Source organism: Xiphophorus hellerii, chromosome 11 (assembly GCF_003331165.1).
Source record: "Xiphophorus hellerii strain 12219 chromosome 11, Xiphophorus_hellerii-4.1, whole genome shotgun sequence".
In the NCBI taxonomy this organism is placed as follows: domain Eukaryota; kingdom Metazoa; phylum Chordata; class Actinopteri; order Cyprinodontiformes; family Poeciliidae; genus Xiphophorus; species Xiphophorus hellerii.
Window position 1 is genome coordinate 8,601,357 of NC_045682.1, and position 26,443 is coordinate 8,627,799.

The 26,443-nt window shown below is 42.5% G+C and overlaps 1 protein-coding gene across 3 annotated transcripts; it reads left to right on the forward strand.

The window, feature by feature from the left end:
- Positions 1 to 1,099: 1,099 nt before the first annotated feature.
- robo4 (roundabout, axon guidance receptor, homolog 4 (Drosophila)) lies at positions 1,100 to 20,541 on the forward strand. 3 transcript variants are annotated; one of them, XM_032576312.1, is made up of 19 exons: positions 1,100 to 1,560; positions 8,000 to 8,326; positions 8,463 to 8,620; positions 8,854 to 8,974; positions 9,599 to 9,737; positions 10,501 to 10,628; positions 11,994 to 12,109; positions 12,188 to 12,419; positions 12,524 to 12,645; positions 13,080 to 13,251; positions 13,334 to 13,531; positions 13,639 to 13,681; positions 14,959 to 15,071; positions 15,518 to 15,847; positions 15,943 to 16,047; positions 16,137 to 16,272; positions 17,129 to 17,356; positions 17,429 to 17,778; positions 18,809 to 20,541. In XM_032576312.1, the coding sequence occupies exons 1-19, from the start codon at positions 1,359 to 1,361 to the stop codon at positions 18,988 to 18,990; spliced, it is 3,402 nt and encodes a 1,133-aa protein (XP_032432203.1). In that variant the 5' UTR covers positions 1,100 to 1,358; the 3' UTR covers positions 18,991 to 20,541. The 3 variants fall into 3 exon arrangements, with proteins under 3 accessions (XP_032432203.1, XP_032432204.1, XP_032432205.1); XM_032576313.1 differs by having other exon boundaries at positions 1,102 to 1,560; positions 17,432 to 17,778; XM_032576314.1 differs by lacking the exon at positions 1,100 to 1,560 and adding an exon at positions 5,830 to 6,042.
- The last annotated feature ends 5,902 nt before the right edge of the window (positions 20,542 to 26,443 follow it).

A 26,443-nucleotide genomic window follows, 5' to 3' on the forward strand; every position in this document is an offset into this window, starting at 1 on the left:
ATATTTGCAAGTTGATTTATGTGCAGAGAAAATTCACTGCAGCTTCGACTTTTCTACCCCACCTTCATTTTACATCCATCTATTATTGTTTGCAGGTGGATGTGATGTACAACCAATCGGTAGTGGAATCTGCTTCCTCCCAGGCGGCCACTCAAACCACGCATACTGATTGCATTTGGATTGAGGAAAGACCATCCAGACATGGCTGACTTGGTACTTTTGTTTGATTGCTGCAGGCGAGCCAAGATGATGTATGAGACTCATACTGTGCAGACAGACAGCTACAAATTTGCCTGGCTAGTTGACTGGTGGGAGGCTGGTTTGGTGGGGGGTGTTGCTGCTCAGACAGCTAACCAAATTAGCTGTCAAAAGAAAGCAAAGAAACTGTTGCACACGTTTTGTCTTCCTTGAGGCTCATTTCCCGAAGATATTTATGTTCAAAAATGTGCGTCTGTTTTGTCTTACCTTTGATCAAATTAAATGCTGTCGGCTGGAATAACTGTAAATGGGTTATTCTGCATTTTCGCTGGACTTTCGTGAATATTTTTTTTATTGCTATTTTTAAAATGAGCTAACCTAAACATCTACAGTACAGACCAAAGGTTTGGACACACCTTTTAATTCAATGAGTTTCCTTTATTTTCATGATTATTGACATTGCAGATTCACACTGAAGGCATCAAAACTATGAATAACACACGTGGAAATATGCACTAAACAAAAAAGTGTAAAACAACTGAAAATAGCCCTTATATTCTAGTTTCTTCAAAGTAGCAACCTTTTGCTGTGATTACTGCTTTGCACACACTCTGCATTTTCTTGATGAGCTTCAAGAGGTAGTCACCTGAAATGGTTTTCACTTCATAGGTGTGCCCTGTTAGGTTAATAAGTGGGATTTCTTGCCTTATAAATAGTCATGAAAATAAAGAAAACCCATTGAATTAGAAAGGTGTGTCCAAACTTTTGGTCTGTACTGTATTTTGCTTCAAAGCATTTCTCCTGCTGATCTGGTTTTCAGAGATATATCCTCCTCTCTCTTTCCCTTAAATCAATCAAACCAGAAGTATCGTCTGACCAGATGAACGGTGCTCCCCCCCTCGCTTCTCCCTCAGCATGAGGTCTGAAACTTGTGTTTGATCATTATTTGGCCCTCCTCCCTTTAACTTTGCTCTTCCCTGGAGGAAAAAAAAGAGAAACCCACAGAGGAGTGAGACTGGGATGAATGTAACATCCAGACTAACATGAGGAGGAAGAGGAGCTGAGGGAAATGAAGAGCGGGATCCGCTGTCTGAACATTTAGCTTTCGGGGACAGGTTGAGGGTTAAACGATCAGTGTGAGTTTGACTTTTGCGGTGAAGATGCTCGTCCGTGGGTGGCTTCTTGGCGTATTCTGCTTTCACACCTGTGCCGGGCACTCGCAGCAGTGTAAGTTCCACAGCGTATGTCTAATGGAGCCAGAACTGCTGGACGGGAGCTTAAAGAACCCGTTCAAAGAGCATATTCGTCACAGCCTGGGAGAACAGGACACACCTCACAGAAACAGGGCACACCGAAGAAAAGGTAAGGCTCAGGAAATACGCCTGGTGAATTAGTCAGTAGGAGATTAACATTGATTTGACTTTGGTTTGTTTTGTCCTCAGATACATGATATTTTGAATGTTTCTGTTAATCAAGAAGTAAAGGGATCAAAACAATTTCTTTCAGAACAAACTTGTCACTAGATAAAACTGACAGAATTCATTGGGGGACATTCCTGACATCGTTATATTTACCAAAAAAAAAAAATGTTTCTTTTTTTTTTTGCAGTTTGCAAAAAAAAGAGATTCCAGAAAAAAAGCAAACTGCTTTTTTTCTGGAATCTCAATTTTTATGAAAAATTATCGTTAGAAATCGTAATATGAACAGAATTGTAAAATGTGTTAGTCTTTAACAGTCTTCCTCTGCTTTCTTTTGTCTTTTTTCACATTGAAATTTTCCAAATGTCATCAAACAAATTGTCATTACAGAAAACAATAACTTGGGAAATTACAAGATTAAAAGAAGATTTAAGTTATTAAGGGAAACAAATTATACCAAAGCAACCTGACCATGTGTGAATAAGTAACTACTGCCTGAACCTGAGAACTGGTTGGGCCATCCTATTCCAGTAACATCTGCCACCAAGAGTTTTTGGTAACTGTCAATGAAATTTCGGCAAAGAATCCTCCCATCGCTGCGGAGGATTTAGTCTTTTTCTTTTATGCAGAATTGTCTTTATTTAGCCCCATTGGAGGTTTTCTTTTATCATAAATGGCCTGTTTAAGGTCATTCCACAGCATCTCAATTGGACTCATATCCAGACTTTGTAACCAAAGTATACTCTGGCTTAAGGTAACAAAGTTATGGTCGGACATTTTCCTTCAGAATTTCAGTAAGAGGCAAAATTCATGGATGTAATCTAGATCCTAAAGGGGCAAAGCAGCCCAGGACTGAGGCAAATGAGGTCTACAGTGCTTTATATGTTGCTTTGGGATCTTTTGTTGCCGCCTGGATGAGTTGTCAATGCACTCTTGGAGTACTCTTTGGTGGCCAGCCACTGTAGGGAAGGTTCACCCAAGTTCCATGATTCCTCCATTTGTGGATAATGGGAGTCCAAAGGACGTGTCTTTGTTACCCTTTCCAGGCTGATAAATGCCAGCAACTTCCTTAAATTTCTTTAGATCAGGTCACAATGAATGTTCTTTCTTTTTAGATCTTTTGCCATGATGTCAGACAGATGCTATTAAAGTAATTTCCTCATTCTAGGTCGGGCAGTAATCAAGCGTGACCTTAAAACAACATATTGTAGTATGTAATTTACAGTGAATGTTGTTGAAATATCCGCTAGAACTTAATTAAAAGATATCCCGGAAAGACATTCAATGTCTTTGAGGAGCCTCTTTTTCGTTTTCATGCTCAGGTTTTATCTTCTTCAATTCACAAAAGTTTAAGCACTGCACATATTTATGTTGACTTGCTTAAAACAGCATTCATTTTGTTGATTTCTTTACAGATCTCAATGGACTTACTTTAAGAATTCACTGTGAAGTCACTGTTTATCACACTCTTCACTACAGCTGACACATTCTTTCTTTTTCGTACCCCAACTCCCCGTCTTTCGCTCATTTGCTATACTTCCCCTGACCTCTTGGTCAACAGCTTAGAAAAGAGCCCTTCCTTCAGCAAATCTCGGCCTCACAACATTCCCATGGGTTGTGTTTTGGAAGGCGGGATTCATCCCTCATCCTTTCTAAAGCTTTTGTTGTCGACTGAAAGCTGGCTGATGCCGAGACCATCAAGCCCACGTTGTTGGATCAATATAAACATCCATCACTTAGCCTCGGTCCTTTCTAAGCCTCACAATGAACAGTTCGCTACACAATGCTTTGTTTGTGTGAGCCATTCCAGGGAATGAACTAGTGGTAGTTCACTTATTTCTGGGTCATCCTAGAAGATTTTATTTATCAGGAGGAGTGTTACGTTTGTGCCACATACGCTACAATTGTATCTAGACTCGTCAAACTTTTTTGCATTGTTTATTGTCATTATTTTGTGTTTGTAATTTGAATTTTATTAGGATGTACATAGGTGGCAAACCAACACAAAGTTGGATATAATTGTGAAGTGAAAGGGAATTGATATGGCTTTAAATGTTTCATATGAAAAAGTCAAGAACCGTTGCTTTTATGTGTATATATATTCTGATACCATGACAAAAAAAACAGATAAATAATTGGTCAATCAACTACCATTGTTGAAAGAAAGCAACAAGAATTTCCATTTTTGGATTGGCTCAGATCAAAACTGACATATTGCATAGAGACATATCTCAGAATACCTGCAGCGTCAACAAACAGCGGTTCTACAAAGTTCTAACGTTGAGGTCTGTTACATGCACATCACACCTTTCAAGTTTTAATATGCTCATCCTCCATTGTATTATTTTCCTTCTCCTCAATTCAATTCAGCTTCGTTATAAAAGCTCCACCTCACAACCAATGTAATCTCATGGCACTTTACATTTCAGTCAAATCACAGATGCGTTCCAATTGTTCCTAATTATCAAACAATGCACTAAGCTCAGTTCATTATTAAAATTTGCTTAAAAAGTTTACATCCAAGCAGTTTGCACCAAGGCATGTAGCGACAGTGGAGAGGAAAAACTCCCCATTTACAGGAAGAAACCTCCAGCAGAAGCAGAACCTGGCTCGGTACGAGCGGCCATCTGCCACGACCGACTAGGAGTTTGAGAAGGCAGAGCAGAGACACAAAAAGAAATGGAAGAACTGATGCAAGTGTCAGTTCTATGTTAATGAAAAATAAAATGTTCATAGCAGGAGAGGGAGAAGGTTTAATTGTCGGCAGCGTCGTCTCAGCCGATGCTCTCCTTGAGAAAGGAGCCACAGCTACACAGAAAAATAGACCAGGTGTAGCGTCTATGGAGAGAAAAACAACTGAGAGAAAACATGACGTTAACAGTTGAAATAACAACAAATAATGTAAATTGGAAAATAGTAGAAGAAGAAAGTGAGGAAAAGTGTTCAGTTTGTCCTCCAGCACCCTAAGTCTACAGCAGCATTACTACAGTAAGGGTTAGGATAACCTAACCCTTAAAAGGAGGCATTAGAGGCAGAGCCAGGGCTACTCCAAAGCTAGGCACTACTGTGTTGCATGAAATCCAAGTAAAATACACTAAGGTATATGTAATAAAGTATGCAAGACACTGGATGTAAACCAAGTCATATTGTTATTTCTATTGTTTTCTTTTAGATGTTTATCCCGTTTTCCATGTCATGTCCTTACTCCACAGCTGTTTAAATTCAAGCAGCACACAAAATCGTTAAAACACACACATTTGCACATTACAGTTTCAGAAAAGCTGGTTTAAAACTTAAAAGCCTTAAAACACATTGTGGTATGTGGATGTAAAATGTCCAGGGGCAGGAAAACGTGAAATGCAAACAAATCAGATGAACTCCGACATAAAGTGCGTCGTAATGGCTGACATACAGCAGGCTGAGAGATGTACCGTTTCCTTCTATTGTTGGAAAGCAAACAGGCCAGGAACGTCCTGCCTCATACAGTGATGGTGACAGAACTGCTCCTACAAAAACAAACCAAACAACAGCAGAGAGTTCACAGCACCAGCATCAACGCGTCTGCTGCTCAGGTTTTCATTATGTGGCTGTGATAAAATGGTATATCAAAGTAACAGTGAAACTGAATCTGTTGTGATTTTACAGTTAAAAATTAGACCAAAAACAAAAAGCCTTTGTGGACTTTGATTAGTTTATTATTGCTGCTGTGATCCAGCAAATATAATATCAGACAAGAAAACAAACTGTTACTGTTAGAGCAATGCGATGGAGCTCATATACTCAGCTTGTTTAACTTAATGCATGTTCCTTCAGAAGGATCTCTGTAACATCTCCGGGAATCTGTCCTGGCTAGATGGAATATTTTGACACTTTAATTTCAATCTTGGGAAGTTATAAAACTACATACACAATCAAAGCAGAAAGGAATACATTGGGGGCTGTAAAGCTAACATTCATCCTACTGGAATTTGTACGTTTATTTAGCTGTTTTCAAAATAAATGTACAATACTCGTTGGGACAATAAAAAGACAAACGGGCTTAATTATCTCAACTTCTCGACAGTTCAGTGTGATAGAACCACACAAAGGTTATACGTTTAAAGCTATTTATTATTACTATTATTACTACGCTGACTTGTTTCTTTTATTTTGAAACGGAGGCAAACAGGAAGTTGTTAACTGCGTGTTGTCAGCGTGTCTAACAGACTGTTCAGTTTGACGCTCATTTCTCTCAAGGAGCGGCAAGCTAGAGGGAGAGTTTGTCCGTAAATTTAAAAGAAGACAATTGACAGACCGACCAGTTAAATTCCAGTCAGACCTCAGCGTTCAGCTAAAGAATCTTAGATTATATTATTACTGTTAACCCACCTAAAGATGAGTGTTAGAACATGTCTAGTAGTTGCGCTGTTTGGGTCCCTGCTCTCCGGTAAGTTCACAACAATAACCGCCTCATTTTCATATTTCTCTAGGTGTATATGAACAGTGATTCATGGGTGGCTAGTTGGGTGAATTATTCAAATTTATTTTTGATGAAACGATAACTCATAGCATCATACTTCATTGACATACTGCCTGAAAACTTTAAAAGAGCCTCAGTTTACTTCCCTCAGAGTCTCTCAGGTTTTCCAGAGCTGTACCAAAATTATATGGGGCCCTAATCAGCACTAGGTTTAGGGAACCATCTGTTGAAAGAGTGGTCTGTTTTTATTTTTATTTATTTATTTAAGTTTAAAGTCAGTGATAATTCCCCTGTTTGTAGTAGATATATATTGTAGTGTTGTGAAATTATTTATTAAAATAAGATGTACCCTGCTGGTTCCAATCTTCTTCCACTGACCAATGATGAAATACTCATTTAAATTTATTTTTGAGCTGTGCTAAAATAATGAGAGCTGTTCATTTGGTTGACGCAGTCGCTTCCCGTTTAAAGACTCTAGATTAGGATTCACTCTATCTTCAGCGTGCTACTTATCAAATATGCAGGTGTTCTGGAATTTACACGCATTTCTCGTTCATGTTGTAAATCGTAAAGGAAGTGGAAATGCTCCTACTGTATCGGATGCAAAGAGACGACAAAACTGTACTAGTCTCGTGAAATATTCTTTGTTTTCTTCAGAGTTCTGCGGTGCGTTTTGTTTGACTTGATGTTCCTGAGACCGGCTGGTTCCCGGTTTCCTCTCATGTCAGGAAGCCTATCACAATCTTCCCGTTTCCTCCAGTGTGGTCATCCGACTTCATGGGAAGTCCCGACAATGGCATTCCACTGGCGGTGGCTACAAATAGCCATTGTTTGGGAGTAGCGGGGGTTTGAATGTGTTAACTGGAGATATTTTCTTATTGTGAACCACGAACTCAGAGATGTGCAGTATTGATGACCGGGCGTGACAAACTAACCCTGGTTAGTATAAGATGCAGACCTGCTGGAGCTCATTTCACTCAGTAAGTTCCGTGGCATGGATTCAGCTTTTAAGTGGATGCTGTCCATACTTTTTGTCAGGCGAGCCAAAATCATCAAGCAGAAAGTCCTCGCAGGTCACAAATTATTATTACTATTTTTTTAAATCCACCTTTTCCTTTGGTTTGCTTTTTACCTGCATAACAACAAACTAAACATGCATTATCTTAATTATGCGACTAAAAGAGTTATTGTAGGAAAGAAACGTGCACGTGTGCCTAAATTGAAACGGCGTCCAGTTTGCAGATTTGAAAGACGAATGCTTTGTGATGCACCTAAGAAGATTTAATTAGTCAGTAATAATTTAAAAATAAAAAGCCCCCCATCTCCATCACCCACCTGTAGCCAAATTAGTAACTTGCTTGAGTTTCAGAATTTCAGGGCTGCACGAACCCACTCCATCAACCACAAATGGACTTTGGACACCTCTGATTTAATTAGTACGCACATTTTTTTAAAGAGTCAGTGTTGGGGCTTTTGGTGAGCTTCATATAATATTTTATTTCTCCCCAAGCTAGTTTTAGAGAATATTTGTTTTCATCTGTACCACAGGCAGCAGTAACTCACAGCATGATGCTGGCACTTGTGGGCTTGTAGATTTTGTTGGATTAAAAAAAATTTTTTTTTGATATTCAGATTTTTATAAACACATTTTTTATGTAAATATATATAAAAACCTACTTATATAACCTTTCATGTCTATATTAAATATCAACAACTCAAGGAAAATATTTTTCCAAGTGAATAAATGCTGATTAAAGCAACAAAGTGTTTCAGTTTTACAGATCACTTTGTGCTCAAGTTGCTTCTCATACAGGTTTCACATATAAATAAAGTATATTTTTACTTGTTGAAATGAGTAAGACTTTCACAATCATCTGGTCCCACCTTTAGCTGATGCGCTGCATCACCTCTGTGTCCCCTGCAGGTAGCAGAGTCCGGACCGAGGACACAGAACCACGTATAGTCCACCACCCCTCTGATGTGGTGGTGAAGCTGGGCAGCCCTGCCACTCTGTCCTGCCGCGTGGACGGCAGCCCCAAGCCGACCATCGAGTGGCTGCGGAACGGTCAGCCCCTGGGGACAGACAAGGGGGACGGCCGGGCGGTCCCCATGGTTCTGTCCGAGGGGAGCCTGTTCTTTCTAAATGTGGGAGGGGGCAGACGTGGCCAGACCCACGAGGGCGTCTACACCTGCATCGCCACTAACAGCGCCGGCAAGGCAACCAGCCGCAATGCCTCCCTGTATATTGCAGGTGAGATGGCGAGGGGACTTAGAGGTGTCTTAGCTGCAGCGGTATACATGTAGTACCTGTAGTATAGTTTCAGGATCAGAGCGAAGCTCGTTGTTCTGATCCAGCTCAGTGTAACTGTGTCTCTGTGTTCCTGCAGTTCTGAAGGAGGAGTTCAGCGTCCAGCCCAGCGACGCCGAGGTGGCAGAGGGGGAGGTGGCTGTCTTAAACTGTGGTCCGCCGCTGGGACATCCAGAACCTAACGTCATCTGGAAGAAGGACGGTGTTCCCATCAGCAACACGGACCACCACTACACTGTAAGCAGCTGCTTTGATTATGGAAACATGTGAATATGTTTTCATCCTGAGGTTCATGATTCCAGCGCAGAGTTGTAATCAATGATTTGACTAATCCTCACACAGAAAACGCAAATGGATTATAATCTGAAAAAGCAGTCCCTGCATCCATGTACTCAATGCTTGATGGTTAAAATAAAATGTTCCACAGATGCTGTAGCTAGTTGATCTGTGCTGCTTGCTTTGCTCTGCAGAAGCTGAGCGGGAAGCTGATCATCGCGCCTGCAGAGAAGAGCCATTCCGGCTCCTACGTGTGTGTGGCCCGGAACATCATGGGAGAGAGGCAGAGCAGGGCGGCTCGACTCTCTGTGCTGGGTGAGACCAGATGAGAACGAGTAGACTAAAGGCCCCGACATGCTTCATCTGAAGCGGAACGGCTCACGTATTCACGCACACATTTCATACAACAGGGCAGACCACCTCCCCGTTTCGGTATACGTCACCCCACATCCTGTGTTTTGCTTTTACCAAACGGTCATGTAGCTCACGCCACACTTTTCCGCAGTGAACAATGACACTACAATTTCCATCCAGGGGGGTTATTCACTATTTCCCAGTCGTATTTTCATAGGACCTTTTATACCAACACTGCCGTCTGAGCGCATTTCCGCATTAAAACTGCAACAAACTTCTGACCAATCACACACCACTTTGCATAGAGCTCTGTTGAAGCCTCGTGTCGAGTTCGGCAGGCACTCTGCCTCTCTGCAAACCAAATGACACAGTTTTCATCTGTGTCAATGAGAGATGATTTTGGCACTTTGGATGAATTATGTTGTTAAGCACTACCTTTTTTCTTTCATTTCTTTTTAACCCACCAATGGGGAAGAAAAATACTTCTCTCTTCAAACAAACTTGTGACATATTTACACTGACTGGGGTTTTGCTGTAGCACTTAAAGCAATTCACTGAGTTTCTTCTTTTATCTACGTACCGCAGGTAAGCCTGTGTTGGTGCTGAAGCCAGAAAACGTGTCGGTAAAGACGGGAGAGTCTGCCCATTTCTACTGCCAGGCTAGAGGGGACCCTCCTCCTACGGTGGCCTGGAGCCGAGAGCGGGGGCCGCTTCCCAACGGCAGGTAGACCGCCCTCCATCTACCTTTGTTCATCAATGACACGGCCAGAACACTGTGTGCTGGTCCGGTGTTGGAATCTGTCCAGTGTCTGCCCTTCGTCTCACCTGTTGACTGCTGGGATACACCCAGATCCACATGTGACCTTTGTAGGAAATTAAGGAATGAAAGAAGAGAGCATCTTTATGCTCCATATTGTTGCGGTCCAGTTTATTTTCCTTTCTTATAAGTTGGATAAAGTTGGATAAATTTGAATAATTTACTTGTACACTAGGCCCTGTGGTATTCACAGGGATTAAGGACCACCAGGTCCGTGAATAGCTAACATCTGCAAATAATTGAGACCCCTTTAAAAATGCTTGTCCGCCTTGGTATTTCAGCTCCCCAAGGTGCAATTTCCTTCAAATATTTTAGATTTTTTCGTAGACATATTTTCTATGAATACTAAGCTCTGAACAGGCCGGGGTCCACTGAATAGTCTGCTGATAGCTGGGGTCACAAGTCTCCTCAGACTTGATGGTCTGAAGGTGAAAAGTATGAGTAACAACTGGTTCAGAGTTCTTCAGTTACTTCATGATTTTTGCACTTTCTACAAAAATAAAAACTGTCTGCTGAGGCTTTTTACGTTTGGAACAGAGACATCCTCAGATAGGTCAACTGTGAATTGTTTCTGAGGAACATTTCAGCTTGATGTACCTGTTTAGGTTTGACCAAGCTTTGCTAGTAACATGAGACCGTCAATTCTTTCCGCTGCTCGGTTTGGTTCCAGGTATCTCATAAACCCGGACCAGACTCTGCAGCTCCATTATGTGACGGTGCAGGATGCTGGGAGCTACACCTGCACTGCTGCGAATCATGTCGGCGTCGTCACTGCGGTTGCACAACTTCAAGTTGAAGGCGAGTAGTTTTCATTCTCTTTTTACATTTATTTTGCAACTGCTTTATGTTGGAAAAATATCCACGACAACAGACAAACTTCCCAGAAGCGGTTGTTATTACTTCATAATAATAAATTCACAGCAGACATGGTGCATGCTAACAGAGAGCTGGTGCTTTGAAAGCTAACTTGTATTCTGCAGTGCAGATAAAGATGAATTTCCCTCATGCTATTAGCTTGCAGGACATACAATGCAACAAAATAAACCAGATTATCATATAATAGTGATGAGAACAACTGTTCATTTGAGTGAATATCTAGGATCTGTAAAGTAAAATTATCCGTTCACAAGTTCACAGTTCATTTGCGCTGAACAGCGCCTCCTCTAGACCAATCCGCGTACTGCACATTTCAGAACGTGATCCTTTCAAGCTGACACGTCGCCATTCCAGCTCTATGTCTGTTTCTTCAAGCTAACGGCTGATGTTCTGTCAAGCCACATAAAAACTAATACGCACGCACACGCCCACACACACCTCCCCCTCCCCCCCCGCCCACCACACACACACACACCCGCCCCAGTTATCTTAACAAACTGCAGTACAAAAACTAATGTGATCGTGAGGAAGGGAGACATAGTACACATAAAATCTATAGATTTACAGTATTTATGAGGCTTTTTATTTATTATTTACCAGTTCAATTATTTCTTGTTTTAATTTCAGTGCGATAAAACATATTTAACAACCTGGCATGTAGTCATCTACTAATCCATTTACTTGTTTATTTGACAGGCTGTAAATGCACTGGCACCGCTTTCACACTTCAGTCAAAATAAGCCCATTGCACCAAATGCAGCATTAAAGACACAGCACAGTTATATAAAACAATAAGTTAGTAGTAGAATACAGCAATGTGGCATAAATGGGTTGAAGTGTTTTTTTTGTTTTTTGCCCTGAAGTTGTGACTTGAAAATCTTCAGGAATTGTGTGGTTGCATCCATCCTTCCATCTGTCTGTCCGTCTGGGCTGGTGCCTATCCCCAGCAGTCATTAGACAAGAGGCGGGTGGCTGCTGTTTGACTACGCAGCAGTACATTTTCTTTTGCTCTAGTCAGACTCATATTTTGACATGATTAGTTATTTATTTCCTTTCTCATGAAAAATGGTTTCCTTGGAACAAAGGTTTCAGTGAGATCTATCTGATTTAGTCTATTTTTAAGTCAAGCCGCGACATGGCTTGGTAGAAATGACCTTCTGCAGCCCAAACGATGGGCTAAGTTGCGACTTCTGTTTTGTCCTTTAACTTTCGTTAACTGTCGTGTTTCCACCGTAGACGACTTGATGCTTTCTAATAAATGTTAATATGAAACATTTGCTGTTGCAGAGGCTCCCAGCACTGAACAGAAAGACTTCCACAGAGAGCTGTCAGCCTTACGAGTGACCCTGGAGAATGTCACCATCATCGCCTCGGAGTCCAACGTTTCCCTCGTCCAATGGAAGGTATGAGAATCCTGTTTTCGAGCTTTGTGGGTGGACTGTTTGAGTGTTTGATCTGTGTTTGGTGTTTCCTGTGACCAGCTTCAGTCCCTTCCAGCTCAGCCGCACTACCTCGACGGCTTTGAGGTTCTCTATCGCCCCCTGCTGCCTGTCAGCTCAGACTGGGCAGCACTGAGGGTCTCGCTGCCGGGCGTCCAGGCTCAGGTCGGCCCCTTGAAGAGGGGCTACAAGTACGAGTTCAAGGTTCGTCCTTATGGGAGCAGCCTGTATGGAAGGGAGAGCAACACTCGGCATCTCCGAGTCCCTGAGAGAGGTGAGGGAAGGCTGGCTTCAGAAGCCCTCACCTGCATCTTCTCCTCTGCTTTAATCCACCAATCAAACTAATTCAGGGGGAATATATCGCCTCTTTTCATGCAGCGCCCAGTGCGCCCCCTCTGGCCGTGTCCATAACGGTGAACCACGAGCAGAACAACACCGTCCATCTGAGTTGGGAGCCTCCTCCTCCCGACAGCCACAACGGCGTCGTCCAGGGCTACCAGGTGACCGCTCCCTGTCTGGCTCCTCTTCATCCGTCAACAATCGGGTTATCAGCTGAGGACTATTCTTCTTTTTCACCATTACATGTCATTTCTTTCTTCCTCACTGCCCTACCTACTTCCTCTTAATATTCCTTTATTCTTTTCTTCATTAGCTCCTTTGTTTTTTCCTTCCTTCCTGTCATCCTTCTCCTTACAGTTACTTTCTTCTTTGTTTCCTTCTGTCCTTTCATCCCTCCTTGCTTTCTTCCTTCCTTTTTTTCCCCATCTTTTCCAGGTGTGAGCTTTTTCCAGAGTTTACTGCTGATCCCAATCCAAACTGGTTTGTTAGAAAACATTCTACTCTGCTGTTTTACATGAGAATCATTCTAAATCATACTAGCAGTGTTTTTGAGACTATGAGCTTCCTCTCATAAATGTGTGAACTGCTACTTTAGGTTTGGTGTGTGGAGTCTGACGAGCAGCAGTACCACAACTGGACAGTGGACAGCGGCCAACACAGCCTGGATATCTCCACACTGGAACCAGGGAAGCAGTACTGGGTAACCATGGCAGCGGTGAACGGTGCTGGAGTGGGAACGCTCAGCGATCCTCATGGATTTGTCATCAGTGAGACCAATAGCTTTTTCAACTAATTTCTCTGTCATGTTCTCTCAGTGTCTGACCATCCAGAATGTCTGTTTTTACTCAGAGCCACAGCTAGGGGGCGCCTCAGACCCAGACAGCCACAACAAGGATGCGTTTCCTATGCTGGCCCTCCTCCAGGACCCAGTGCTGATTGGCAGCGTTGGCGCCCTCTTGTGGTGTCTTCTGATGATTGCAGCTGTTTTCCTGTTCAGACGCCACAACAGCGCTGGTCAACTGTCACCTCACCACACCAAGGCTCAAGGTGACTTTTCAACAAATATTGACTGTGTGATCCCTGCTGGAGGTCAATCTTTGTAGAAGACAAGAAATTGTGTATTTATTTATTTGCTGTTTTTTTTTTTCCCCCAGGTCTGCACAGATTGGCCAGTGAAGATCTCATCATCAAACACAGGTGAAAGTTCAACAGCATCATGTAGATTACACGTGTAATAAGACATGAGCAAAAATCAGCTTTCTACTTGGACTTTTAACGGAATATGTTTAAAATAAAACATTTGATAAAAATCAGGCAAAACCTTAAAACCACTATTTGCTTTATGAATTGGTGGAATTTTATTAATCTAATTTCTACATTTCTTCCAATTTACACTTACACTAAATAAAACATGAAGCCTTGTAGAATATGCAATTTGTATTGATGGTTCAGGTTCAGGTGGGTACTGTGATGCTAAATACATTATACACATGCATAAACCTGAAATGGCGCTTGTAGCTGAACGGTTCTCATAAAAAACATCCATAACTTAATAATAAAATTCTTGTGAAGAATCCATATCCTTAAGAGTTGCCAAAGGCTGTTTCCTGTGAATAAAAGTTGTAATTTTTAAAAACTTTAGTAACCATTTAAGTTGCAGATTCAGCTGCAGGGTCCACAATATAGTGTGTCACAACCTTTGATCCATGGCCGTCAGGTTCTCACATTATACTTATTTTTTAACCAGTTACAATAATCATCTGTTAGCATCACCTTTAAAGAGCCTGCCTGAAAATACCAAGTCCGATGTCTTTACTGATATTGTTTGTATTGGTGCCTGTTATATGTATTTAGCAATAAATTACTATTATTATTTTTATATTTCATCTAGATTTGTATTTATTTATTTTATTTATTATTTGGATCTCCTGCCAGTTACACCTGCACATATGTATATGTATTTATAATCACACTTACAGTTTTTCAGTATTTTTTTCTCTATAACCAAGCAACAACATTTTTTTTTGCCAAATTCAATGTCTTTGTGCAATGACAATAAAGTAAGTCTAACTCTTGCTAATATAATTTCTATTTTTCTTCATTTGCATAAAGTCCTTATTACTTCTTTTGATGTGATGTGATGAGAAAATACTTCTAATTGTTGTAGCTATACCATACCATACCATACCAACTTTATTTATAAAGCACTTTAAAACAACCACAGCTGATACAAAGTGCTGTACATCAAAACACAACATAACAATAAAAAAAACATAAAATAAAAACTTACAGTTTAAAAACAAAAAAAACATACAATTTAAAACTAGATCCCGCTAGAGTTAAAAGCCAAATAAAATAGATGGGTTTTAAGACGAGCTTTAAAAGCTATACATAAAAGTCATATCAAAAACGTGTTTTAAAGTCCCTATTGATGTATTTTTTCCTTCAACCGTCTCTATCTTTCTGTTGTGCAGGATGGCCGCTCCAGATTCTCCATGGATGTCCGGTGGCTGGAGACCGCCCTTCAACCAGAAATACCAGGACTTGTGGGCCCAAGGTCACAGACATCCTGGGATCAGGAGCACCAGTAAGCGAAACACACACACAATGTGTGTGTGTTTCGTTCAAACTGTTTTGTTTGAACTGTCCCTGTAGCTGATATTTATAGGGGTCCAGTACTTTACATGGCAATCACAACTAATGTTGTCATAACAATATTTAACTTTGATATTGAATTTAATTTTCTTCCTAATGTTGTTACTGAAGCTTAAATTAAACAGCAGATGGGATTCTTTGTTGTTTAGCATTTGGGTTGTTTCATGGATAACATTTCTCGTCAGTCCAGCATTAGGATAGTTTTAAATGACTAAACTCCAGTTTCTCGCACCTGTCACAACGTGCAGAAAAAAATACCGAAAAAAGAGAACAGAAAATATAATATAATATAATGTAAAGCAATATAATAAAATATTATAATAGAGTATAATATTATAGAATTTTAAAAATAGTATAATATAATTTCTATTCGTCCAGGTCTTCCAGTCTCGTCCAAGCAGGACGGCAGGATCGTGGACTCAGCTGTTCCCATGATGACCGACAGCTGTGGCGTCTACGGAACGTTTTATGTGGACCTGAAGGGCAGCAGCCTGAAGACCTTCAGCAGTCCTGGACGCTGCCCTAAAGCAGCTCACGCCTTGCCTCACCAGCAGGGGGCGGAGACGATCCAGATCTTCACCCAGCCTGACTCCAAGTCGTCGTCCCTCAGCAGCCAGGAGGCTCTGCCCTGGAAACAGGCCATACGTCCTCAGCCAAAGATGGGGGTGCTGAGGGAGTCGTGGGGGAAAAAACCCCACGGGAAGCCAGGTGGTGTAGAGCTGGGAGTGTGACGCTAGCGTTTTGCTTTTGGGGTTTATAGTGTGATTTTTGGTTCCAGTTCATTCTGACCCGTCTCTCTGCAGAGCTGCATGCAGTGAACAGCGTACCGGTCCTGTCATCCAGAACCCAGAACGGTCCCTCCAGAGCCTGCAAGCAGAGACTCAGCCATGTACCAGCAGGACGCCACGGTACACAGATGTTGTGCTTCTGTCACACACTCCAACAGGACAGTGTTGGAGTGTTGGAGCATCACCATGACTTCCTTTACCGTGTTCAGGTGGAGCTTCGCAGGGCGGGGAAGGAGCTGCTGGTTCTCGCTTGCTTCATTACTCTGCCTCTCTGCACTTAGTGGACCTGCTGCCTCCCCCACCGCTGATGTCCGCAGACAGAAACACCCTGTCCTCAGACGAGGGGTAAGACACGTCAGCATGGTCCAGATAAAAATGATGCAACACTGTTTTTATGAATGGTCTTAAAATTTCTCCAAAATACAACTTCTGTTTTTTTAAAAAAAAAAAAACATCATGACCTGTTTTCATTTACATTGCTTACAAAACTTTAGCATAAACACACACGTTATTTTGTTAAAATGACAAGTCAGGTTCTTAGCGCCATGCCTGCCATCTGACCTGCAGCCTGTTCTCAAAGCCAACCAGCTGTCTGGAAGCTAATTATTATCATTAACGTAATAATGAAAACTAGAAGGAAAAAAATATTGCTGTTAAAGCTACAGCCAGGAGGAGGGTCTTAGTGCTCCTTGCTCCCTGCTGCACTGCACCTGGTTTACCACAACATAGCCTGTGACAAATTCTAAGCATGGCCACTGATGATAAGTTATTTCTCCACCAATAGCACATTTAGCAGGGTGTACACGTGTTTGATTGACAGCGCCACGACCCTCCCCCTGACTCTGATTTGTTCTTTTTGAATGGGAACAGCAGCACTGGGAGGAGATGAAGGAACTCCATCTTTTTACAGATTATCTGTCTCATACATGTATGCCGTCACGTGGTGACAGTTTGAACAAATATGAAGAAAATATGTTGTTGAATAAGTTACATACTGCAGCTTTAACTGAAATAAAAGTAAACAAAATAAGGCTTTTCAAAAATATGGGCAACTGTTCATAAAACTAACTAAAATTCCCTGATAGAACTTAATTAATAGAGTGCTTAGCTGCAAGACATGTAAACAGTATTCACTCTTACAGATTTCTTCCTCCTTTATGAGAACTGAGTTTGTTTGTGTGTTTGTTTTAACTGTGTTCAGTTCCAGTCATTCCACAAAGCTGACAGAGGACCTGGGCTCCATCCCATCAATTAGTCCTCCATCAGGTTACCATGGACAAGCAAGACCCAACAAGCACAGCGGCGCCCCCTACAGCCACCTGTCTGCTTCATCCTACTCCACGTTAATGAAGGCTGATCAGAGTCCTTCCCTGACGGCGCAGGAAGCCACTGAGTACCTGGAGCTCACTCCTAACCCTGAGAGATACAGGTAGGGATGGTTTACACCTCATTCTCTCCAGATGTTCCAGACGTGTGTCCTGACGGTCTGCCTCTGCTTCAGCAGCGTTCTGCCAGAGCAGCGTCCCTCCTTGCCCCACAGCTTCACCTCCACCCTGGGGAGCATCTGTGGGCCGGTCGGCTCGGCCGAGTTGGAGGATGGCGCGGCCGCCGGAGCCCAGCCGTTGCCGGCGGCGCTGTATCATTCTGGCCTTCACAGCTCGCCGTCCTCCTGCTACAGTGACTGGGACAGCTCCCTGTGGAACACCTGGAGCTCGGCCATGGACAGCAACATGGACAGCAACCGGACCAGCCTCATCAGCTCGGTGGACAGCTGCTACACCAACGACAGCGCCACGTTCGCTCGCCTGCTGGCCGCGGCCGCAGAGACCATGAGTGCAGCCTCGCTGACGGGTAGGAGGGGCAGGGGAGGGTCTTACATGGCAGCAGTTAGTGGAGCTCTATACACACACACACACGCACACACACACACCCACCCCCACACACATAAATGTATATCAGACGTATAACGGTACATGGTTTCAGTGTTTATTCTGTGAGCCTTAATCAGCAGCAAACAACAAATCTTTAGAAACCAGTTTGATTTTATTTGGTTCTCAAACCTAAAAAAAAAAAAAAAGTAGAAAGTAAGAACTGACTGGAGGTTCGGCTGGAATTTTTCCCATAAGTAAAGCAGAAAGCAGACATTTCTACTTTATATTACACAACTACTAAAACTACTTAAAAAACTTTCGATATTTCAACAACTGAATGTCCCAGCTGTACCCGAATGCAGCATGTGCAGCTGTTGCTATATGTATGCTGCATGGTTCTTCTTCTTCTTTACCTGACTGAAGAAGGTAAAACCAAAAATCTCACAGTTTGCAGTCCAAGATGTGATTTATATGTTTCTCCTCTAGATGGCGCCATTCAGCCGTGATTCCTTACTTGTAGCACACAGCAGCACTTCAGTCCACCTGCCTGAAGAGACAGCTTCTTAGATTTCACGTTTCTATGAAATTTCTACTTTCCACTCTAGAATCAGCATAAGGAAGAGCAATAGTTGACGCAGCTGATTATTTAATCCACAAACCATAACTAGTTTGTACATATATATGTAGTTGTGCACATGCCTGCTGCTTGAAGAGAGATGAATTCATTCCAATTCCTGCTCCCACTTATTTAAAATCTTTCATCAAACTGAAGTCTCAGATCAGATTTCTGCCCCTCTCTGTCACCTCATCCATCACTCTGCCCGTTCCCCACAGGATTCATTCCATCTGTCAAACTCTCACTTTCGGCTCTTTTCTGCCGTGACTAAAACCACCTTAACTTCTGCTGACACGTGGCTCAACAGCCACTGCTTTTTTTCCATTCCATTTTCATGAATCTTTGAATCGGATCAACGTCCTCAGCGCGGATTGTTGTCTTGTCCTGTGTCCAGACTTCTCGCCGCCGGCCTCCCCCCTCAGCGCCTTGTACCCGTCGTTCTGTTCAGACGGCGATGCCTTCAGGGAGCTGGAGCCCATCCCCGCGTGGGACTGGAGCATGGCCTGGGTGGAGGAGATGGCCGCGCAGTACGGAGCTCACTATCCCAGCAGAAACACGAAACCGTTCAACACTTAGAAGTTTTGCTGTGACCGTGTCAGTGAGGACAGAGGGAAAACTCTCCTTCCTCCAGAACAACGCAGAGCAGATTGACCCGATGCTGCAGGTGGAGCGTTTCACCAGCCGGGTTCTGAAGCTTCATTAGAAGCATTTCACTGACACTTCCACTGGAGATGCAAGCCTCATGCTGTTTGTAATAGTTTTTCTTTTTTTCTTTCTTTTCTTTTTTTTACGTCAAGGCACTTCAGCTACTACTTTGAATCTCTGAAATGACTTTCATGGTGCTGTGGAAGTTTTTTTTTTTTTTTATTCAAATTGTTTCCCTGAAAAGGAACATAATGAGACATTTCCCTGGGGAGGTTCTCACCCCGGGTGTTCCCAAACGTCCGGAGAGATGCGGCGGAGACAGTGGAGAGAGACAGTCTTAGAAAAATGCACTTCTTGTTTTCATGTGGGTCTTTGCCGGATTTCATTAAGACTGCGGTTCGAATCCATTATAGCATTATGGTTTTGTTGTGACTAAATGAAATGCAACGTATTCATGAAAAGGCTATTTAAAGAATTTTGAACGTGTTCCTAACCGTTGTCTTTTCTTCTGTCTTTGGCACTTCTCTGTATGCTGATGACTTGGAACGTCCTGATTGCACAGTAGGCATTGGCAGATACCCAGTCATATTGAACAGCCTCATCAAAATAAATGCTATGTATATGATTGAAAGTTTGATCAGAAAGATAAAAACACCATAAATGTTATCAGAATCCCTCATATTTAGTAACTATTGACAATCTGGACGCTGTCACTCACCTCTTTGTTTCCCCTCAGTCATTTACTCTGTTTGATCAGCATGCTGCTCCAACACAAGTTAACTGGTAATAAATCAGACTATGTAGCTTAAAACAGGCAGTTCTGACATTTGTTTCTGAACTTCTTTTTGTTTCGACCCATCCAGCCAGGACCACTTTTTCCGCAATGCTAGGCTAACATTAGCTGCGTGCTGACTCTTTGTTTTGATACGACTCATTGATAACTTGGATTGCTGGTCCAGCTCATTGTGTGTGTAGACAGAATGTGCAGAAAAAGCCGTTCTGCTCCATGAAATCCAGTGACACATATTTATGATGCGGTAAGAGCAGCTCCCTGTGCTACAACCTGTGTCCGAGCACAGCGGACAGAGTTAAATCACACGACACACACACACACACACACCCCCACACACACACAGGAAGCCTCCAACAGGCCACTTCAGCCTCTCTATTACACACTCTCTGAATGTCAGAGTAAAAAGTGGAAAGGACTTAGATCCTAAGTAGAACATTCTGATTTATTCAACAAAAGAACGGGGTAGAAACTGTCTTACAGTTTTGCAAGCCCTGTAAAAGAAAATAAGCTGTGATTGTAAAACATAAATGGACTCCAGGGTCTGTGTGGAGTTGTGTCTGACATGTTCACAGACTGTAGACCAACAGCAGGCATCAGGTGCTGAGGTTTTTGTCAAACACTCCACAAACAAAACGCTGTGATCTAGATGCCAGAACTGAATTGCGAAGTTTCTTCTGGTAAATACACATTTTTTTTAATGATTTTATAAAGTTTACATTATTCTAAAGTGCACATTTGCCTTAGTAGAGATATAAGCATTTAAAGTGTAATAAAGATTTTAACTTTAAATAACTGCAATTGGGAGTATTTTGTGTATTTAGAAGCAGATCTATTTGAAGCTCAGCCTTTGCTCTCAGACAGATGCATTTTTACTAATAGCAGCAAACTTTAGCATTTAAGAAAAAAAAATCCGCTTTGTATTTTGTACATCTTGAAATAAAATGTGATTTGTAATATGAAATAAAAAAAGTATATTTTATTCTGAGATGAGGTTTGTTCACTTGATTACACTTAAGTTGTTCTGTAACAAAACAAAGGACTGAAAGAAAGTATTAACTAATATTTTTTCGTTTGGCCTCTTTATTTACATACTTAATTAATTGATCTTATGTCAATCTGTGTCAATCTGTACTGATCTTGAAACGTTAAATAGAAGCTTTTTCAACACATTACATAGACATCTTGATTGCATCACTTTAAGATATTTTGGTTTATGCTCATATTTCTTAAAACAACTGTGTCACAAATGGGCATCGGAACCACATTCACTGAATTGAAATGATGACTTGTTTGTAAAATACCTCGAGACAATTGGTTCTACATAACCTGAAAGTAAATCACCATCAGCCTCTGTTAAAAGAAGTTATCTACATAGTCATAATTTGCTTGATGTGTCATACTACTGATTTGCTTTATGAGTTAGAAACTTAACCTCACTGAGCCAGACGTCACAAACTGTAAAAGCCAGAATATTTTATTGCAGGGTAACATACTAACTTACCTGCAACTTCTGATTAGAATCCCTAAACCCTTTTGGCCCGTCGCTGGAGGCGGAGCTTGCCATGTCATCCAGTTTGTTGGGCAGTTTAAGCATCAGTCTTTAATGAGCACCAGATCAGCAGGTCTTCCTGTAACTTTAGCCTTTGTTGCTCCAACAAAGTTTGAACTTTCAGAGCAGAAGACATGCAGCATTTTGATTTGCATACTAAAGAACTAAAGCTTCTCCAGGAGTCCAGTATGTTCTCATAAACAGCTTTTTGAAATGATCAATGTGGCTCACCACCCAGGGCGCCAATCCAGCAGGGGGCTCCATACCATTTTGATTTGCGAAACCTTTATGCAAAATCAGGAAAAAGCTTGTCAGGGGCACTCAGTGAGCCCCTATTAATGCACAAAACATCAGGGAGTCTGCCTTAAAACTTTCAGCTCAGTTTGGGATTTTTTTTTTGCCCCTCAGGGAAGTGTTATAGTCTTCTAGCACATTTTCCAGGACGTCTTGTTCAAATCCAGGCAGAGAGAGAAAGAGAGAGAGGATTCCCACTGGTTCCCTGTGCTGTTTTCTCCTGCTGGGAGACGTGGGAGCCACAGGAGCTGATGAAGCAGCGTAGTCTTGTTTTTCACACCGACATGCTAGGCCAGCCATGTTAACGGACGTATAATATCTTATCATTCCAGATGATCCCTGTGAGACCTGATTTAATTGACCCCCCGGCAGCTCTTTGCGGCCCGCGCAGAGCGGAAAGGTGACGGTTGGAGCTCGTCCGTCTGACTCGATTAACCGAGGCCAACAATGCTGCTGCACCTGGCAAAAGGCTTCTAATTGCAAACGCGCTGAGGGAAATAATTACACTTTCATCTGTTTGCATTCGGAGCTAAACGGGAAGCGCGTTATTTATGACTTTCTCACGCTCTTACCTGATGCTTCCTGTTCCGAGCAGATTGCGCGCTGATGAATCGGTGAGAGCTCTTGCAGAGTTGCCTGGATGTCGTTCCAGCAGAGGAGCCGGGAGGTCAGCCACGACTCCTCCACTAAGTCTGATTAATGATTTCCTCGACAGCAGCTTGTCGTGCCCCAGCAAAGCACAACACACTCTCTTTTCTTTTTTCTCCCCCTAATCCGTGCCCGTTTGGGTTGCTCGAGTCAGACAAGACCAAGAATGTGGAGAGGAGGGAGAGCTTTACCATCTGTTTCATTTAGGAACTGCAGGGCAGCTCCTGCTCAGGGCTCGTGATTTATATGTAAAAAACTAAAACCAGTTTGGAAATAACAGAGAACTGAAAAGCAGAGATAAACTTCTTCACGTCTTGACCAGGCCGCGCAGCTGCTGTTGTGGTCAGATTAGGCGAAGCCGACCTGCTGGTCAAAACATCCAGAAAACATGAAAAAGGACACGCAGACACACACACAGCTCTGCCCTGAACCCGCATCTGACCGGATTGTTGGGGTGTGTGTGTGTGTGCGTGTGTTTTATTTGTGCAGCATCCTGCCACAGGGATCAGCCCTTCTTCAGTGAGGACCATATGTTTGTACATGAAGCCCCGAGCTCTTCTGCACAGCACACACAACCCCGCAGTGAAAAACTGTGTGTCTGCTTGTCTTATTAGTGCTCACACACACACACACCCCAACAAGGAACATCGCCGTTGGGATTTTTGCATCACAGATTTCGGTCTATGCCAAAGTACCAGCTTTATATATATATATATATATATATATATATATATAACATGTCTACAAAGCAGTGAGGCGTGTCAGACGCAGCCTGAAACCATCTGCACACTTTACACACACTGATATGTAGCTTTACAGCGCGTCTTTCTAGCAGTCAGCTTGTCTTAGCAAATCAATGATTCTCGGCCTGACAGCTACTTGATATTTACAACGGTTTGCAAAAGACCATTGGAAGTTCCTTACATTTTTTCCCACATTATAACCACAAACCTGAGAGTATTTTACTCAGATTTATTTTTTTAATGTTTCACAAAAAGAGATGGAATGTCTTGGACAATATATATACATATTGAAAACTAATTTAAAAAAAAAATGTAATTTAGAGTTCAGGTAAATTTCCCCAACTTTGAATTTGGACGTCTCGCCCGGAACGTTAGTTGGAAAACACCAGCACCCCACCTGACCGCGCTAGAGACAAGGGTGTTAGAAAATGGATGGATGGATGGATGGATGGATGAATTTGGACATTGTAACATTGGTGAACAAAGGATGTGTAGCATCAGTTCCAGTGTTCTAGACTGTGTTTTTCCTTTCCTTCTGCTCCAGTCCTCCTCGGTTCACACATTTATCTGTGCAGGATCCGTCCACTGCTGAAAAGACCTGCCTGTTGGAGGTTAACCGGACATTTTTTTTAAAACTCTTTTTAGATATTTCCGATTCAGGTTGGTGCTCAGAGGGAGGTGGGAACAGGAATACATCAGTCACACAGGTTTGATTTACATCCACAGTTTGTCATACCAACAGCTCCGGGCGTTCATTTTGATCCAGTCATTACGCTCGCATCTGTATTTAGAAAACACGGCAGAGCTCTATTGATCCGTGAAGGAAATTAGGCTGGTTTCGCAAGCCGCCGTCGGTGAAGGATATTAGAGGCTGTGAGGGGGGAACAGAACACCAGGAACAGAAACCTAATGAGGAAAATAGCTGCAGTGGTGATATTGGTGAGGCAGTTTGCTTATGAATATCATCTTCCATGTCAGTCCAGAGACAAGCAAGAGCAACACAATCACGGCGTATTCTAAAGTAGAACGTGGAACACAAGCAACAAACCGCGTAGGACTGCATCTAAAGCTGGAGCTGCTAATAGTGGGGACGTACTCCCTCTGTCAGGCAGAACGACAGCCCATCATGTGCCTCACACACACACACACACCCCCGCACACCCACACACACACACACGCCGCCGTGCTGACTGACAGCAGCGCTCAGCTGAGCTGCTAACGTTGTAATCATTCAATTAACTGCAAATCAATAACAGCCTTATGGATGAGGAGTTTCAGGATTGCTCTGTCGCTCACACACCTTTCTGACTACACACTCTCTGCTGACTGAACGTCTGCTGTCAAACTCCCGCCACGGCTGCAGACGAAGCATCCCGGCCGAAGTTTGTCTGCGAGACAAGTTTAAGTTTTCCCAACTCGTTCACGTTGGACGAGGCCGTGACCTAAATGCTAAATGTGTCGCGCCAGCCCACGTGGTAATCTTACTTCCTATGTTCAGCGACCTCGCCTCCACGCTGTTTTAGCTCCTCAATGGATGCGTGACATCAGCCAAAAAAAACCTCCCAAACATCCATCTCTCCTGTCACCCTCCAAATTAACATGGAGATTGCTGCTTTGCATTCTGGGATAAGGGAAACAGAGATTTAAACACCTTCTTTTCACCCCTTGCCTCTGCTCGCTCTCGGGGGCCTGGGGCCCCTTTTCCTCCCGACCCGGTGGGCGTTCCAGCCGTGACACCTGCCCAGTGAATGAGTGAGGTGATTAATGGCTTAAGGGAGGAATGAAGAGAGGACAGGAGGATAGAGGGACATGGGATGGATAAAATGTGCTGGCTGCTGAAGGTCAGCAACGTAAATCTTGTCATCTCCAAACTGTGTGAACGACCTACAGTATATTGTCACGTTAGTAGTGATGCTGCTGATTGTGTGAACTGGTATGATTTTAACACATTTGCTCTTTTGTGTGAAGCATTTTACTTGCCGCATACAAATGCATTTTTTTACTAAAACAACATTTTTGACTTCTGAACCCCATCGTCTTAGTGAAAGAGTTGAACGTAGCTCGGGGGAAATGATCATGACTATGTTGGCCCCTGCAGGTCAGACAGTGTTGCCCAGGATAGGCTTTGGAAAGCACTGTATGAAAAGGAATTTGTGCAAAAAAGGTTAAGTTGATCTTCAGTCTCACTCTTTATTCACACATTAGTGAATGAAGTGGAAACAGTCCATTAGTGAGACTCGTTGATTGAAACCTGGACAAAGGAAACAGCAGTTTCTTCATACCTCAGTTTGTTCCAGAGCCGAGGAGCATAAGAACTTACTCAGCCTTCCAAGTGTCCGTTGGACACCGAGTCACCAATTCTCCGATGACCTGAAAGGATGTGTGGCTGGTTGTCCAGCAACTCAGAAAAGTATTTCAGGCAATGACAATTTAGTGCTTCGTTGACCAATACCAGGATATTGGACTCCTGCCCAGTGACAAACCTGTCCTGGGTGTACCCTAACTAACAACTGGAGATGGGCACCAGCTCACCCACGACCCTACAGAGATGAGTATAAACGTTGGATGGATGGATTACTTGACAAACAGAAAACAAGTTCAGTGACTTAAGAACTGGTTTTGATATGATCCATTTTGCTGGTGTTGGTCAAGATCCTATCAAGGGGTAAAAAAAAAAAAAACTTTTACCAATATTGTCTCAATTGGTAAAATGAGATCTAAAATTTAACTAAAAAGCAGAGAATATATTATTATTTTTTATCATAAACGAGGTAAATGTGTTCAGAAAACGCTTTTTTCAATATCATTTCTACCTTGAAATGATAGAAATGGTAGACCGGATATGGCTCTGCAGTAGATTATTATTGATACATCTGGCGGACACGAGCGTCATGCTGCTTGTCTTATTCTCTGAATTTTGTCTGTGAGAAATTCTGTGGGTTTGTTGTGGGTCTCCCATTTTCTGTTGGGTTTTCAACTTCCAACAGAAAACCCAGAGCGGCCCCAGTGAGGGCTCCACAATGAGGTCAGTCAGCTGCTTTTCACCACCCAGTGATCCTTCTTCGTGGTTAGCCACATCCACAGTGTCCACCATCGACACGCTAACGCTGTAAAACGTTTCAGCTGAGAAATGGTTATAAATAATGCATTTTCTGGTGTGGTAGTGTAAAGGGGTGCAGATATGCAATAAGATCGTGATAAAAATCATAGTAATCATTTTTATAATGATTACAATAATAGTAGTTAAGGTTAAGGATACTGTATTTTTGTCTGTGGTTGTAATGTGACAAAATATGGAAAAGTTCAAGAAGAGTGAATACGAGTCACGTACAGAGAGAAAATACACAGAAATAAATA

What these genes read in the sequence shown, in the direction of transcription:
- robo4 (XM_032576312.1), top strand. Translation starts at nt 1,359, where the DNA reads ATGCTCGTCCGTGGGTGGCTTCTTGGCGTATTCTGCTTTCACACCTGT. An exon ending in CAGGGCACACCGAAGAAAAG is followed by an intron (nt 1,561 to 7,999) that starts GTAAGGCTCAGG and finishes TGTCCCCTGCAG; the next exon opens with GTAGCAGAGTCCGGACCGAG. An exon ending in TCCTCATGGATTTGTCATCA is followed by an intron (nt 13,252 to 13,333) that starts GTGAGACCAATA and finishes GTTTTTACTCAG; the next exon opens with AGCCACAGCTAGGGGGCGCC.